General features: G+C 48.4%; 1 protein-coding gene across 3 annotated transcripts in view; it reads left to right on the top strand.

Moving 5' to 3' along the window:
• LOC101923251 (mitogen-activated protein kinase kinase kinase 3-like) overlaps positions 1-17,316 on the top strand; it is an 82,373-nt gene that overhangs the window by 50,744 nt on the left and 14,313 nt on the right. For all 3 annotated transcript variants that reach the window (XM_027791773.2, XM_027791774.2, XM_055805870.1), the window contains 4 exons: positions 4,572-4,685; positions 6,200-6,311; positions 13,965-14,098; positions 16,873-16,946. In XM_027791773.2, the coding sequence (XP_027647574.2) occupies positions 4,572-4,685; positions 6,200-6,311; positions 13,965-14,098; positions 16,873-16,946 (434 nt within the window). The remainder of the gene's footprint in view (positions 1-4,571; positions 4,686-6,199; positions 6,312-13,964; positions 14,099-16,872; positions 16,947-17,316) is intronic.

Below are 17,316 nucleotides of genomic sequence, written 5' to 3' on the forward strand. Positions count from 1 at the left end.
CTGTCCCAGTGAAGCAGGAATCCTGAAGCCAAGATCAGTGAGATGAGCATGCCAGCTGGGTGGAGCAGGGGCACGCATGAATCACATCCTGGTGGGACCATGGAATCAGCAGGCTTGGGCTGGTACAGATAAGAGTGGGGCCTGGCGGTGGGTGTACTGCATGGGGCACGTCTGCATGTTAGTACTAGGCTGGGCTCTTGCTGATGATCAGGGAAGCAAAGTCTGGCCTGTCCATGGACAGCATGGCATGGGTGTTTGTTAGGCAGTTGGCTGTGTTGTAGAATGAAAGACTAGCTTCTGTGGCCAGTGCTCTGTCTGAATTTGATCTGTATGCGCTGCTGCACAGCTGCTCCAGGTGTGACTAAGTGCAACCTTGTTTGTCCCATCTCCACAACCAGCTTGTCATGTGACCTTGGGCAGGACACTGAACCTCGGTGTGCCACCAGTTCCCTTCTGACCTCCCCTTGCTTGTCCCCTCTCAGGCTGTCACTCAGCATCATTTTGGAAGGTTAGTGAGAGTTAAACCTAGCGAAGTGTTAGAAGCTCCGTTACGGGGGGGAGGAGATAAAAGCATATATAACAAACATTTGTCAAGAATTGTTGATGCCAGTTGGTCCTGTGTTGGGCAGGAAGATGAACTAATTGACCTCTCAGATTTTTCCCCAACCCTGTTTCCTACTATTCTTTGGCTTTCTGCAGTGTCTTACAGAGTGAGGTCTAGCAATACGGTTGTAGTCAGTGAAAACGCACCCTTTGCACTCACTTTCTTAGACTGCAGTGGATTGACTACCAAGTCCCACATAAAATATTAGGCTCCAAGGAGTATCCTATTTAAAAGCAAGAAGGAAATCTAATAAGTTCTATTTAGTGAAACTTCCATGTATGAAAATTTTGCTGTTCCTCATAGCTGCTCACTGTAGACAGAATAAACCCAGTTACTAGAAATGCACCCTGGCAATTACTTGCATGGTTCTGCATGAGTCTATATTTAGTTTCATGCCTAGTAGATATCTTTTCCTGATACCCGTATGTGCCATAGTCTGGAAGCCAAATGGAGTAAAATCTACTTGCCAGATGTGGGTAATAGGTAAAGCCAAGCTAAATACTTGGCTCCAGTCCCTTTAACAGGAGGGCAGTTTCTGCCTGATGTTTTTGGCTCCTCTGAAGCAGACATGCAAATGTATTAATGTTGTGATATTGGAGTGAGATGGAGTGACCTGCAGAACATTCTGTTCAGAGCAGCAGTTGAGGGATTGCTCTGAATGCTGGTGAGGAGCTCTGTAAAGGGATGGGTGAGCCAGTGGGACTGCTCTTAGAGTTTAGAGTCAGATTCTGCTTGGTGGTGAAATGGGGGGGAGCAGCTCTCCACCATTCCCATTTCTGTTTGGGTGAGTGTAGGAGAGAAGGCTTGTCTGCTTGATGCACCTGTGGAGCCCTTATGAACTTAGAGGGTTAAGCTGGTGCACCAAGAGAATATCTGTTCAGCTTTACTGCTTAAGGAAGCAGACTGTGAACAGCTGCACAGCATTTGGGAGATGTATTCAGTGCCATCTCTGTCTGGTATCTGCTGTGAATGTGAGCGATTCATTCAGATCCCAAAGTTTATCCATGAACGAATGGTCTAACCATTTCATCCGTGGACCTACTGAAAGCCCTCAATAGTCAACATCTACCTGTTGAGTGCTTTCATTCATGTCCAGGCCCTGTCCTAGACTGGGAATCTGTTAGCAGCCTTGCTTGTTGAGACCCAGCCCAGACAAGACTGGTGTTGGTGTTCTTTGTAAACCCTCTAGCTGCTTAGGTCCCTTGGGAGGTAAGGGACATTTTCCTGAACTTTTCCCTATCTGGTTTGGTTGAGAACTTGGGTCCCTACAGCCTGTAGGATATCCTGGAGCAGGGCTTTCTTGAGTCTTCCTCTTGGAACCTTTTTCCTTACACATAGTTAACTGAATAGTTTTCAGACAAAATTTGCACAGCCTGATTATCCACCTTCTTGGTTGAATGTACTAAATACTTAGCTCTAGAGTCTCTTTTTCTGTCTTTTTGTAGAAGTTTCTCAACCACGTTTGCATACCTTACACCAGAAGAGCACACCTAGCTCAACCTGGAGTTCGTTACTTAAATACCTTTTGAGAACTGGCCTTGTCTTTCCTCAGCAATTACTACAGCTTCCAGCAATTACATCTGGCAGCTTTATTTTCTCACCTGTTAATCCAGTTTCTGGTATCTAACTCTCCCATGCAAGCTATAGGGGTCCCGGGTATCTAATTTGGGACTGTAACCTACAGAATAGCAGGTTGTGTTATACTTAGCTATTGCAGTGCCCCTTTGCAGACGTGGCTTTTAGTATCTCAAAGCTGGGTGCCTAAGGCAAGTACAAGCTCAGAACCACCTGCTATCCACAGCTGCGGGAGCCTGGCTTTCTTGGTGGGATGTTTTGGGCCCCTCACTATCAAGGAAGGACACTGAGATGCTGGATCACGTCCAAAGGAGAGTGATGAAACTGGTGAAAGGTGTAGAGCACAAGTCTTATGAGGAGCACCTGAGGGAACTGGGGTTGTATAGAGAAAAGGAGGCCTGTGTCTGTGTGTGTGTGTTATTGCTCTCTAGAACTACCTGAAAGGAGGTTGTAGTGAGGTGGGTGTGGGTCCCTTCTCCCAAGTAACAAGCAATAGGATGAGAGGAAATGGCCTCAAGTTGCACTGGGGAAGGTTTAGGTCGGATATTAGGAAGAATTTCTTCATCAAAAGGGTTGTCAGGCTCTGGAACAGGCTGCCCAGGGAAGTGGTTGAGTCACCATCCCTGGAGGTATTTGAAAGGCATGTAAATACGGCATTTAGGGACATGGTATAGTGGTGGACTTGGCAGTGTTAGGCTTACAGTTGGACTCAATGGACTTGAAAGTCTTTTCCAACCTAAATGATCCTATGATTCTATGATGATGAAGCTAAGCCTAATTTTATCATATGAAATAGGTGGCCCACATATGGCTTGCTCCTCTGTCTGCAAAATGGGGACAAAAGATAACCTTTCTATCACACAGGAGAGGAGAAACTCCATCCAAACCTTGAGGTGCTCCCAGCATAGAAACAGCAGCCACAGGGATATCGAAGATGGAGCTTGGCAGGCTCGGTCTGTGGTCCATGGGTGGAGGAGGTGACTGTACCAGTTTCTCAAGGTGAAACCTCATCTCTGTTGGCTAGGGCCCGCAGTTTTCCCTTGACCTGGTCATCCTCAAATTCCTAGCCTCAGTGCACACAGTCTGAGGTGTATTTGCCTGTGGGCCAACAGCCAGAGCCTTGGCTACACCCTGGGATCAAAAAGGTAGACACAGGCGGCTCTTGAGTGTCATCTTCTGTGGCGGTTGACCTGAGGTGTGTTTGCTGTGGCTGGTGGCATGAACCCTGACCACTGGGAGGGCTGAGCTGCCTTTCAGGAGTTCTGGGCAGCTGCAGCTCCCAGTAAGACCAGTGAGAGTCTACTGGGAGCTGTGGCTGCTTGGTCCCTTTGGTAGGTGGAACCGCTGTGTACTTTGGCACAGGCAGGAGTATAATGTGTGCTGTTGGCTGGATTCGGTGCCAGTGCCTGGGGCAACCTGTGGAGGCTGAGGCTCGGTTTTTATGAGATTAGGCAGAATGCCCCTGAATGAGGGGCAAAATGTTGTGGGTTTAATCTTAGCCCAGGGCAGCAGAAGGCCACAGAGCCTCTCTGAAGTGCAGCTGTGTTGGGTGTTGGAAGCTCTGTAGGCTGTCTGCAGGACGTGGTACACCACACAGCCGTGTCAGGAGGGTCAAATTCCCTTTGGAGATACGAGGGCAATAGTCTGCCACTTACCAGGAAAACATCGGGACCTTAGCTGCCTGATAGACACAGCACTGTGTAGTTCTCTGTTCTATTTATCTTGTAAAGAGCAGAAGCTAAATTTGTCCTGCTGGGAGTCAAAGAAGTGGTTCTTGGAGGGAGAGCAATGCACACCTTTCACATGAAGAGGGAAGAGACTTATTTGTGACATGTCCCCCGATCTCACCTGATGCCCAAATACTAGGGAGACTGTGTCAGTGTGTGGGAACACAGGCTGCAGCAGTAGGGACGGCCACTGAGGAACCACCAAAGTAAATCCTTGGGTGCAGCTCACTGCTTTCTTGGAACACCACTGCATGACCATCTTCCCAGGAATCATGTGTGGGGCTGTTTTGAGGCTGGGTAGCAGCAGGTCTTGCCTACGAAACCCCAAGATCAGAGCAGCCCCATAATAGCAGGCAGCAAGCCTAAGGTTTCATCTCAGCCATCTCCTCTTCCTACTAGCTGAATTGCTGGTGACCTTTAAGCTCTCCCCTCGCAGATGTTTTTTGTTGTGATTTTTTGTGTCTGTTCCTTGGTAGATGAGAACTTGGAAGAAACCTTTAGAGGTCTGCAAGCTGGAGGGCATGGGAGCTCTGTTTTCCATCCACCTTCTTAGGTTCCTCCCTCGTCCCCTGATTCCCAGGCTGCTCACTGCAAGGATCTTGCTTCCTCTGTTTACCCAAAAGTGTGACACTGCCATGCTCCGGTGTTTGTTCAATCCCTTCCAGCTCCTGATCCCGCTGAAATCCCAGGAAGATTTGGACAAAGCGATGGAACAGTTGGAGCTGAGCCCTTCCCTGAAGAGCCTGCGGATCCTTGTGAGCGCTCCAAAGAAAGCGAATGTGAGCCCTTCACCTTCTCTGCTCTTTTGTGTCTGGAGCGAGATGCCTTGTTATTGTGTTGGGGAGTGGAAACGAGTCTCTGAACCATGCAGAGCAAAGGGCGAGCTGGTCGTGAGGGGGGGTCAGCCCTGCTCTGGCTCAGCTACTCGGAAATCCTCCTGTGATGGCAGCTCTCTCTAGCTCCTCCTGCATCCTGTGGAGGGTTAAATACTGTACTGATCCTCAAACAAGGTTAAACCCCAAGAGAACCCCTTGTGCTCTCTGTCTAGGGATTCTGTCACCATTGCTCTGTAGCCTCTTGTCCATATACAGGGTGATGCCCAGGCCCTTGCCATGCTGGGTGGCAGCACTGGGACTGCTCCTTCCACGTGGTGCTGCAGTACTAAAGGCCAGGAACAGCAAACTGGAGAATCCTTCTGTCTCATGCAGGACTGTAGTCTTTTCCATATTTATTTACTTGTTTTTCCTGAGCTTAGTGGTTTTGCAGTTAAGCCTGTTAGCTTGACCTCGCCTGCACAGAGTGTCTTGCCAAAGCACATGTCATGCTGCCCCAAGCACAGGCTGTAAAGCAAGGGATTTACGGATGTTGCAACTCTTTCTTCCTTATATTTCCTAGAAGTACCAGAGAGAGGAGTATTGAAACTCGTAATGTTTGTCCTCGTGCTGCTGCTGGTGTTCACAGCTCCTGGAACTTCTGTGCTCCTTTTTAGAAGCTCAGAAAGTACAGGGACCAGAGTTCTAGAGAGAAACCAAGCCATCAGTTGGGGTTTCCTAAATCCTGGGCAGAAATGGGGCAATATGCCTTAGCAACTGTGGGAACATTGCAGTATTGCAAGTTGGCTACTAAGAGCGAAGAAGCCAGGTAGACTCATGCATACCTTTGAGAGTAGGTCCATCTCTCCCTGAAGCATGTAACCATGCTCCTGCATGTAAGAACATACAGTTCCAAGGTCATACATAAAATTACTGCAAAATCACAGCATACTGTAGCGTGTTATCTTAGTAAGACTTGGCCACTACCATTTAAGTTAACAGCTGGATATGCATTTCTTTGCTCTCCCCCTTATCTGACTTGCCAAGCAGAGCAGGATCCTCCACTCTGTTCCTCTGCTCTGTTACAGAGGAACCTCTGCAGTGCCTAAGCGCCCACTGAAGTCTAGGGAGTATGGAGGAGAGGCTCTGATTTTGGGATTGCAAACTTGGGTTCAGGCCAGGGATCGGTCTGTATCTATCTGGAAGTAGTGCAGTGCAGGAGCAGTCTTTTATGTCAAACATTTGTATTCACCATTATCAACTGGAGCTTAATCTTAATCTTATTTGAGTATTTTAATAACAGATGTGAGTTGTGTGTGAATATTTGCATCACTCTAGATTACGTGCATGTTTTTCGTTTGTTTGTTTGGGTTTTTTAGTTCTTGGGTAATATGGTCATGGGGAGCCAAATACAGGGTTTTATATGGTGTGTCCGCAAGGGCTCTGGCCAAGTCTGATCATTCCCTTTGTCTGATTACCAGCTTCTCCAGCCAAACAACAGTAAACAGCATGAAATGAGGATCTCTAGATCAATGGGTGATATCATGGGATCCCTGTACAAAGACTCAGAGAGGACACGGAAGTATTCAACAGGTCAGTAAAATGCAACGCTCTGCAGGGTGTTTTGTGCTATTACAAGCTGGCCACAATCCCCATCTCTTTTCTGTCACAACCCTGTAGCTGCTACAGTCTGGATGGCCACCCTGATGACCTCCCACCAGCAAATCAGGGCAGTTGTTACTTATCCTGAGGAAGAGGCTCTGCAAGCTGCACAGGTCGGACAAAGTTGTGCTGAGCAGGGAGTCATGTTGGGCATGGAAGCTAAGAACAACAGGAGATCTGAGGTGTAATTTACAGGGGAGGAATGCTGTGGTAAAAATCTCCAGTGGGTTTGACGCTACTGAGCTTTATCAAAGTGAAGAGTGAGGCTCTATGAAAAGCCAGGGCTTTTTGAGACCTTGAGGTATTTATTCCTTTTAACCACCTGCTAGTATTCCCTTGGGGTCTCTTCCCCTTTCCCACCTAGCAGAATAATGTAGCTGAATGGGCTTGCGTGCCTTAGCTCCTGAGCTGGGACCAGCTTCGCCACATGAGGACCAAATACGTGTCTCCATGCCAGCAGTCTGTTCTTGTTAGTGAAATGAAGGCTGTGGTAGCTGCTTCTGTGGTTTCTCGGGGGAATGGATGCATGCAGAGTTTTGCAGTGGTCTCATTTCAGATGAAGGGAGCATCCCCATCCTTCAGATGTGCTGGGAGTAGATACCTGCAGCCTGTGAAGCCAGGCTGGCAAATGCCTAGTCTCTTCTTGTAGTTCTGCAGGGACTGGAGTTTATTCGTAGCTTTGTGTAGTCTTTGGTTTTCTGTGCTTGAGTTTATGCTTTTCTTGCTTTGTAAAATACTCTGAGCTTTTTGAAATGACAAGTACTCAGTACTCTTGATAAGCTGTTTGTAGGACCTTTTGTGTAAAGAACCGTGTAGGATTTTTGAGAGCAGGGTGCCTTGTGCAGAACCGGTAAAGCAGGACTGTATAGCAGGGGTATAATTATTCATATTACAACCCATATGCAGGGTTAATGATTTTGTCATACAGCAAACATTCTCTGCCATGTCTGTGGGTGCTGGTTACAGAGTAATTTCTACGGATCTCTACTGTTTTCATACAGTTATCCAATAACTGTAGAAATGGCAGCATCAGAGGTCTTGAATAAAGTGGAGACCTATACCAATATATGTGGAGATACATTTCATCCTCCAAAGATCCTCTGTACTTATATGGTGATAAACACTTCCACACTTTCCTCTGTGCAACAAAAGAGTACTTTTCTCTAAGGATTAGCCCATTCTCTGTCTCATAGCCTGTGCTGCCTTGATAACATATCATGTGGTTTGCTGCATCTCAGACAATGATGTATAGGAAATGTTCTTCCAGGGTAGGTCCAGTATAGCCCCTTGTGTAGCCATGCCCAGTTCTTACTGAAGCCAGGGGTGGGTGGTACCTGTACAAGAGCTCCCTTCAGGCCTCGTGTTTGGATGTATTAGGGTTGTCTTTTTCTATTGTGGTTTTTTTTTTTTCTAGCTCACATGGCTCTTGAGAGTTTGTCCAGAGTCTGGCAGAGTCACTAGATGACCCTGAATGAAATGCACACAAACCCACATGGTAAGGCACAGAGCCTCAGCAGAAACTGTGCTTGAGCAAAAAAATCTCTGCTGCTCTTTTTTTGGCACTTGTTAAACTGTTAATGTAATCCAGCGAAGAGCTGTGGCACCAGGAGCTGTCACTGATGTGTGAATCGAACGTGATGGGCAGAATTGATTCCATGTGTAGCTGTGCTAGTGAGAAGATTAGTTCTTGCAGAGTTAGACTTGCCTACTAACTTTTATGCCATGCTTTGGCCTTTCCTTACTGTTTTGGAGCTGCTGTAATACTAGGAAAGTCTCTGACCAGGTCCACACCACCGACTGTAAGGTGTCGCTGCCTTGAAGAGCATCCTGTAGATAAGACAAGGCAGACAAAGGAAGAGATGTCAACTCTGCAAGGGTGAGAGCCTGAGGTACAGATGGGGTTTGAGGGAATGCTTGAATAACAGAGTGGAGGAATGGGTATAACATGCTGGTTTAACCTAGGTAACGGAGGAGGAGGAGGACTGGGCAGCACCAGATGCAGGATACAGTGTGTGCTAATGCTGGGATCCTCAGGAGAAACTGCATGGTGATTGCTAAGGCACCAAACCCAGTGTCCTTGGTGCTGTTAAAAAGTGAAGTAGCAAAGGTAACCAGCCCATGCTACAGTCATCCCTCTTTTTTTTTTTTCCATGCAGTCTTGCTTTTAGTTTGAAAAGAGGTTGCAACAAGCCCTCTGCATGGTGATGGCACACCAGACCTCTCTTTGGTGTTATCTGCGGTCTGTATGAAGCTACTGCAGCTTTGCTTAGGAGGTGTTTGCAATCCAGCAGATTCATTTTTTTTGACCTTGTGAGTCACAACTGGGTAATCTAACTGCTGGGTAGAACCTCCAGCGAGCTGTGAGGGAGAGCAGCAGCGTTTCAATGGAGTATAAAACTGAATGTCAGGTAATAGACGGAGGTGATCCTGTGTTGTGGTTCCCTAAACCAGGGATCACTGAACCTGGTGGATGGACAAAAAGGCAGCCTAAGAGGCTTGGATTTCTGTAGGAGAAGCTATTCTTGCAGTTGCAAGGTATTCCACAGGGTCTGCTTCTGCTGTCGTCAGAGTGGTTCTATCAAGAGAGGATCTTAACTGAGTTCAGCTTTTCTCTTGAAACCACATTTAAAAGGAGATCTAAAGTGACTTTATAAAAAAAGGTGGTTCAGGGTCATGTTCTCAGTGTTTCTGAGATGTCTCATGTTTTTCTGCTGACTCTGCCATGTTAGCAGCAGTGAAAAATAATAAAACTGCATGTTATTGGCACAAGCACATTGGGAGGCGGGGGATAGATGTTCTGGGGAAGATTTGGCTATATTTGCTTCTCCTGGACAGAAAATGTCTTCATCCATGTCCCTGAAAAACCTTATGTAAAGTCAGTATTTTCTTCTCCCCCCCCTCCCCCCCCCCCCCAACTTTTTCAGTGAAAATCCTGCCACACACACACACACACACACCCCTTTTTTGGAGGGGAGAGGGGGAAGTGGAAAATGTTCCAGTCCCTTGGCGACCAGCATCTGCAACTGTTCAGCTGAGTGCCAGGAAACTTCAGCTAAAATCTGTTTGGGTTCTGGATTTTCAGATAACTGAGGGTTGTTTTTATTTACTTTGAGGAAATACATGTTTCAGAACATTATCCACAAATTATTTAAAACCCTCATTCCAGAATCACCATTTCAGTGGAAACATTTGTCAAAAGCTGTATTTATATTTTATTTTTTCTGTGGTGGCAAACCAGGCTGCTTGAGCCATGGCATCATGTGCCTGCCAGCCCTCTCCAGACCAGGAGTGAATGCTGGCTGGGTCTGGGCTGCAGAATATGGACCAGCCATGGGAACAGCAGGACTTTCACCTTGGAGAATTGCCACTGCAGTGATGGTGCCCAGGTTTTCATGAGTGGTGGGACACGTGTGCAGCAGCATCTAACCCCTGCTAGCATGCTGGGAAGATTTGAATGCAGATCTCTGAAGAGAGACAGTACAAAGACTTTGCTGGTACAGAGGCTGGCCAGGTGACTCAGAAATAAAGGTGTGGAGGTGATGTCTGCATGGTTAAGTTAATGGGGCCATGACACGAGCACTGGCTAGCTGTTGATGAGGTTGCTTAGTCATTAGCCCGTTCCCTGGCCAGTGTACCAACAGCTGCCATCCCAGCAGTGCCTGCATATGAATTGAGGTAGCACGGGCTAGGGACCTCTTGCAGGAGTTGGGATGGGTAACCCCCTCTCTTATTTTGAGAAGAGGAAGAGAATTCGGCTGTGTGCATCATGCCAGCTGCTTTAGGGCTAGAAAATGGGTTCTCTCCTGCTTATTAGTATAGAAGTACCCTAAACTTTGCCTTAAATCAGCGTGTAGGACACTCCATCCTCAGAGGATCAGCATGGAGAGGAGGGAGACTTGTAGGGGTCCCCACTGAAAAAGAAGAAAGCAAGGGGGATTTGGTCCATCTGCTCACACCTCCCCTTGACAGTCACAGAGTGAGAAATTTCCTGCAGGTTTATCTCTTCTCCTTGTGCTGCTGCATCCTGAGCCCTGTGTTTCTGCCAGGGCTCAGAGGAACGGCACATCTTGACATCATGTCCCTCATTCAGCTCGGCGCTGACATCATCCCAGGGCTGGGCTCCGTGTGGCTGCAGCTGTGAGTGTAGGTGGCTGCCAGCAAACCCTCCCCAGCTCTGACTTTTAAGGGGCTTCTCTGTTGGGACCCCTGCTTGATGTTGATTGGTGATGGGTGAAGTTTTGGGAAGGACCTGCCAGGGCAGGGAAAGGGTGAAGCAAGGGAATGTGGAGGCGGAGGGAAGCAGAGCCTGGCACGGGGGAGCTGGCTGTACATGCAGCACTACGAGCTCTGCACATACTGCACAAAAGACACTTCTTAAATAAAAATAACAGAAGGCAACATGAAAGACCCCAGTAGATGCCAGCAGTGACTGTAAGTCTCCGTGCTGGCCTGGTTCACCCTGCTCGGGACATGCTGTGCTCTAGACCCAAATATATGGCTTTACATTAGTGTAACAAGGCACAGGAATCCCTTTCCAAAGCACCTTGCTCCAAAGGGTAACCGAGGTCAGATGCTCCACTGGTGCCAATCTGCAGAGTTTCTCCGAGTTCAGGAATCCTGGATAGAACAGCTGAGATCTGGCCAGCATTCCACTTACAAAGAAGTGCCTTACAGCCTGCCCCATCCCCACTGGGTCTGAGGACTGGAGCTGATATGTAATCCTGTAGCCTCCAGGAGGACAGTCCCATGGGGCTCCTCCTCGGCCTGGTGCTGCTGCTGTTTCTTGAGTGTGAAGAGCATCTGTGATATGTCAAACATGCACATCTGGGCTTGTGTGTCCATTTCTTCCTCTGCCTCTGGGTGTTTAAAGCAGCGTTATCTATTATATCCAATATACCTTGCACTGCCCCCACTATGAGTAAAGCCTGCCATTGACTACCACAGTTGCTCTCTTCCCTGACCCCTCTTTTTCCATTCCCCAGTCACCAGCAGTACTGAGTTTGCCTGAGGTTTTGTTAACAAGGCAGGAGCGGGGGAATCGACCTTGGGCTCTGGGGCTCTGTTCCCACCACCTCCCTGTGTTCCTCCCCGGTGGATGGGCATGCGTGGATGCGAAGCAGCAGCAACCAGTGCCCCTGGAGGTGTGAAGCTGCATATATTAATTGGAGCAGCTCTTCAACCCAAACAGCCTGACTGAAAGGAATCTGGTTCAATCCAACAGTTTCCAGACGTGCAAAAGCCTAAACGTTTTGTTTAACTTCTTTGCCTGCTGGGAAATGGCGAGTGTTTTATCCCCTTTTGCAGTTTTTGGCAGGAAATGTGACTCTGGAAGGTCAAACACAACCGACCTGATGGCTGGGAGTAGCTGTTACAGGCAAAGGTTTTATGTGAGATCATGCAAAGTCCTCGCGCTTGTGATAAATTTCATTTAACTCCCTGGGTTCAAAAGCAAACAGCACATGTACAACTCTTTGTAAAATCTGAAAGTCAAAGACTTTCTGAGCAGTGAGTGGGTTGTTGCAGTGAGAGATCCCAGGAGTGCACGAGCAGACCTACACCTCACTGTAGTAGTAACAGAAATGCTCAACAGAGCTACAATGCAGCGGTTACACCACACCAAATCCTCTAGCAGCTTTTTGGAGCAAGAGCCACCCAAATGTCCTTATGCTGCATTCTAGATTGACATCTGCTAAGCAGTTGAGGGGATGATACTGCAGTGATTTATCTGGGATGCCCAAACTGTTACAGGGTTAAATGTTTGTTTATTTATCCTCAAAGAGAGGATGCTGTACTTCCCAACTGGTTTTGTTTTCAGGGCTGGTGTAAAGCCAGTTCATTACGAGTGCCACAGCACTCGAGAGATTTTCTCCCCTTGATCTTGGCATTACTTCAGTTGGACTTTTTTCGCTGTGTTCTTATCCTGCAGGAAATCTGTGAAGGAGAAAATAGGAAGATGAAAAAAAGTAGCTCAAAGCCATATGACTTTTATTTTTACAATCTGAGCAAGGAGTCTGGAGGAAGGCATACCATGGGACAGTTATCTATTTGGTATAAATCCAGCAAGCCTGATTTAGTGATCTTTAATGCTGGTGTGACGCTGTTAACATTATAAGCACCTGACAGTGCCTGATGGTAGAAGCAGCTGAAGTGAAAGGTGGGGGCTCAAATTTGTAGTGTCGATCACGCTGATGGATTTATGCCAGAGATCAATCTGGTACAGTAACTGTGATGCAGAATAGCAGCAGAAGAGGCAGAAGTGTTGTGTTGATCAGTGTTGGCTTTTCACGATGGGATAGGCCCTTTGCCGGTACCTTTCTCTTGCAATATCGTGCTTAGCCTGAGTATGTTGTTACCAAATGGTAGTAATGAACCGAAGAGTTGGCAAGAATGACACAAAAATGGATATGAAGTGTAAGGAAACGTATCTCCATGTGCTTCTAAACCCTTCAAGGTTGTGTGCTTTTTAGAAGTCTGCTTAAAAACAAGCGTTATGTGGTGTGAAGGCTCACATTGCACAATGCTGACCAGTTAAAGCTCCAGCACGGAGCAGCATGGACCTCAGTCAGCAGCTCCTTGCCATGAAGTGATGACAACCCAGGGATGAGGGGGGAGGGACTGCAGAAAGACAAGTGGAGACAAGCCGATGTATCTAGGCCAAGTGAGGGCAATGCTCCCTAAAGCCTGAAAAGGCACAAGGAATCTGTTAGGGTGGATTTGTGGGAATAAGGGGGAGGAATGGGACTTCTGTGTAAGGAAGCTGTGGAGTTCTCTGCCACGTGCAGAATAGAAACCCTCTTCTGCTGACGAGCCCTATGGGGGAGCCTGGGAAAGCCTTGCTGTCTGTGCCGAGCTGCACATGATGCTCTGCAAATCCCCAGGGCTTCCCAGGTGGCTCTGCCCGGTGTGGAGGCTCTGCCAGCTGCAGGCATGGAGCCCCTGGGGCTACAGACAGGGGAGACGACACTCCTTTGGCAGGAGATGGGACCAGCTAATCCCGTAGGTCATTCCTCTCCCTGTGTTCTTGGATTTGAGGGCTGCTTTTCCTTGCTTTTCGCTTTTGTGTAGGGAAGGGGAGAGAAGAGGGGTATTTGAGTGCAAATTGTTTTCCATATAAGAAGCGTTTAAGTGATGTTGCACCGAGTTCACCCGGGCTGCTTCCCAGATTGCTGAATAAGGCAGTGACATGATCCAGGGAGGAAGCGCTGGGAGGTCAAAGAGGGGAGGTGGGTTTGGAGTTCGTGTTTTGCTTTGAGATTGACTGATTGCATCACAACAAAACTCTGGGGCCCTTTTCTTTCTGGCATTGACAGAGCACCTGGATACAGTGCACAGCTCTTAGGATCCAGTGCAGGTTGAAAGCCAAGTCTGCTAGATGTTGTGTGGCCCCACAGAAACAAACTGTACCTGTTGCAAAAGCTTTGTAGGATGCCCATAAAGAGTATCACATCTCTAGCTCCTCTCTTCCCTTCTATACAAGTTCAAACCCAGCAGCATCTCCAGTAGGTCAGTGATCACGGGAACATCTCTGGAAGGACTTGGATGTGGCAGGTTCTCTCCTTGACCCAATACCTTTCCATGTCCTAGGCTCGCTGCACACTGGCCGGAGTTCTCCGCCCCCAGGGAGCGTTCCTGAAGAGCAGCAGCAGATTGCTCGCCAAGGATCCTATACCAGCATCAATAGCGAGGGCGAGTTCATCCCCGAGACCATGGATCAGAATGTAAGTGGGGTCTGGGTGTGTGGGTTAAACCAGGACAGTGTTAGGCACGAGGGAGGCTGTGCTGTGAGTGCTGTTCCTATCATTAAATCCCCAGCGGGCCCTGTGTGTGGGGCTTAGGCCAGCTTTTTCCAGGAATGAGTGCCAACGGGCTTGCCATGCTCAAGAAACAGTGAGTCTGACTTCCAGGAACCTGAAAAAACAGCTGCAGTGGTGATGGCAGTGTGCTCAGGCACCTCAGGTAGCTCTGGAGGCGCACAGATTTGGGACACGCGTGCGTGCCAGCTGCTGGGCCCTCGTGGCTGCAGCCTTCCCGGATCCCGGGGACCTTGTGGGAGTGTGCCAAGCAACCGATTGCCTGTGATTGCAACAGCCTGGGGATGTCAGCAGCATTTGCTGCTTCCCATGTGCTGTTTCTGCCTGAGTTCTAGTTACAGTTCTTGGCTCTGCCCACAGCCTCTCTCTATGGTTTTGTCTCTGTACCTCCCCCATGTATATTTTTTTTTCCTCTCTTAATAAGGAGTTTGTATATTCCGATCCCTCCGTAATAAAAGAGCAGCTAGTTCTTCAGCACAGGGATGAGCAGGACCTCTTTCTCCAGTCAATTTGTTACCCATGATGGGGAAATTCTGTAGTGCTGAGGGACCCAAGGCAGGGAGCAGCTTACTCCTCCCTCTCCATTTGCATCTCTGCTCAAGCTGTAGCTCTGAAGGGCTTAGTATAGGTCCTGTGAAGTCAGCTAGGCTGTCTGGACACACAATTCCTTCCTGCAAAGCTCTTAGAAGGGCAGGACCATGATCCATGATTTGCAGGAGGGCTGGCTATGCCGGAGGGGCATGGAAGGGCATCCGGAAGGCACTAAGCTCGCTCCAGCAGGCTGTTGTGTTGGCCCCCAAGGATCTTGCCTGGGGAGGCATGTATTTCCTACACTCAAACAGCACCCACTAGTAATGCTTTCGTGTACAGGCTGTGCCAGCGTTTCCATGGCAAAGTTGTGTTTTCAACCATTTATTATACAGCCATTAATAAAATCAGAAGTCACTCCGGGTGAGGCTTGGCAGCGTCAGAGTGCAGATGTATCTTGTGCTTCTTGCAGCCAAAAGTTGGCTTTCTGTTGTTTTCACATGCCTTCCAAACACGTTTGGTATGATTAAGATAAAGTGTGCGTGCGTGCAGGGGGAGAGTACCCATGAACCCCCCTTGGGTGTAAATCAGTGCAGCTCCACTGGCTGCTAATGGAGCTTCATTAGCGTTAGCTGAGCTCTGAGCCTGCTCCTGATGAAGGTTCCCAGATGCTCTCTCCTCGCTTTTCTCCAGCATCGCGCTGTGGGTGGCCTGCTGTCCTTCTCTGGTGAATTAAATGCAGGAAAAAGGGGAATTGGGGATGTTTTGTTTTGGGGGTTTTTTTTGCTCTTCTTATGGAGCAGCCATGCTTTTCCCCATATGGGCTTTGCCTTCAGAATGTCCTTGTGCTGCAGCTTCCATATGTGCCTTGTGGAAAACCACTTACAAGCTGGTGCTGGATGCCTTTTGAGGGATGCCCCTGTGCAAGCCTGTGATGTAACTGCGGTCTTTGCCTTGAGACCAACTTGGCAGCTGAACAGAGCCTGCTCGGATTCCCGATTTTATGCTTTTGAGAAATGAGTCTGTCTCAGCACTATTTTAACTGCCGGGAGAGGCCTGGCATGACTGCCAGAGGTGGGGAGTGGGTTCTAGCAGAGGTCTTGCTCCTCTTTGGCTAGTGCATTTTGAAGGATGAGGCTTTGGGGTAAAAACTGGGAAGCAGAGAAGAATTGCACTTTCCAATTGGGACTGTCTTGCCAAAACAACACGAGCTGTTATGACAACCAGTTGAGGAGGTCTAACGCAGGAACAGTGCGTGGAAGGAGAAGCTGTTGCTGTACATGGGGAAGGAGGAACGATGTGGGTCCAGGAGCAGCAAAGGGTGACTCCACGTGGTGTTTAACCCTTGTTGCTCAGCTTTCCTGGGAACAGGCTGGGCTTGGGGCTGGCTGTGGAGTAGGGTTAGCAAGTGTCTGCTGTGGGTCTGCAGCCAGGAGGGAGCATCGTACCGGCTGCAGCACAGCATGGCCCTGAGCAAGCTCTGCTCCACATGAAAGTACACACAGCCCTTAGGTTTACCACTCAATACAAAACCTCTATTGTTACTAACCAGCTATAAATAACCCCGTCCAGTACAATGTCTCATCCAGGAAGCGACACAAATGCGGCTTTTGACTCACTGAGCTAGTGAGAGCCAAGCCAGTTCCTCCAGCCAAAAGCCCTGATGATGCTTCGCTTATCACTGGGGAGGAAGGCTGGTCTCGTGTGCCAGGGCAGCTCAGGAAGTCAGGAGGCCAGGGCTGCGATCCTGGCTATGGTGCACAATATCCACTTGGCCTTGGGCACATCATTTTTGTCCTGATATATTTTTTTTATTATTCCTATTATTTTTCACAAATATTTTGAGCGCTGTGAATCTTGTTGACTTCTCAGCATGCTTTGAACATCAGGGTGCTAATTGTATTTGCCTCAGTTTCCCTACTATCAAATAGCAGTTGGAAAGAACAGTAATCCAGAGGGGGCGTCATAAATGGATTTTACTGGGAAGAAAACTTCTGTTAGATTGGATCTCATCTCTACTGGGGCTGGCATCAGCTGGTGTAAATCAGCTGGCTTTGGTGCAGTTTTGTTGACCCTGCAGAGGTCTGCTAGGACAGGAGCTTGAAGAGCCGCAGTGCATGGTTTTATTGTTTCCCCTTTTCTTTCACTGTCAGATGCTTGAAGCTTTCATCAGCCCTGATGAGTCACTGTCTGGGAGCTGCCAGTCGCTGGACAGATCTGTGGACAGGTGAGTCGTGCATGTCACCATGTTCACAAGCTGAAAGGCAGCCTCCGCTCCACAGCGGGAGAGGAGTGCGGTCAGTAGCATCCCCTGAGGTTCCTGTTGGGATGAGGATGAGCAAAACAAATGTATCTTGAATGCTGAAAACCAGATCCTAGTGCAAACGTCTGTGTAAGGGCATGATTTGAATTGCAGTAATCTGAGAGGGACAAAGTAGCTAGGGATCTGTGGACAGCCTGGCTTTGTGTGCCCAGGTTTTCTGCTTCGGTTCAATCCCTCTCCTACTTCTCTGGCTCTCTGCAGTCACCAGGTCAGTGCTCTTGTTAGCCTCTCCATGCCTCCTCCTCCTCCCTGGGCGTGCTGTTTACTCTCCATT

This window comes from Falco peregrinus, chromosome 5 (assembly GCF_023634155.1).
Source record: "Falco peregrinus isolate bFalPer1 chromosome 5, bFalPer1.pri, whole genome shotgun sequence".
Classification (NCBI taxonomy): domain Eukaryota; kingdom Metazoa; phylum Chordata; class Aves; order Falconiformes; family Falconidae; genus Falco; species Falco peregrinus.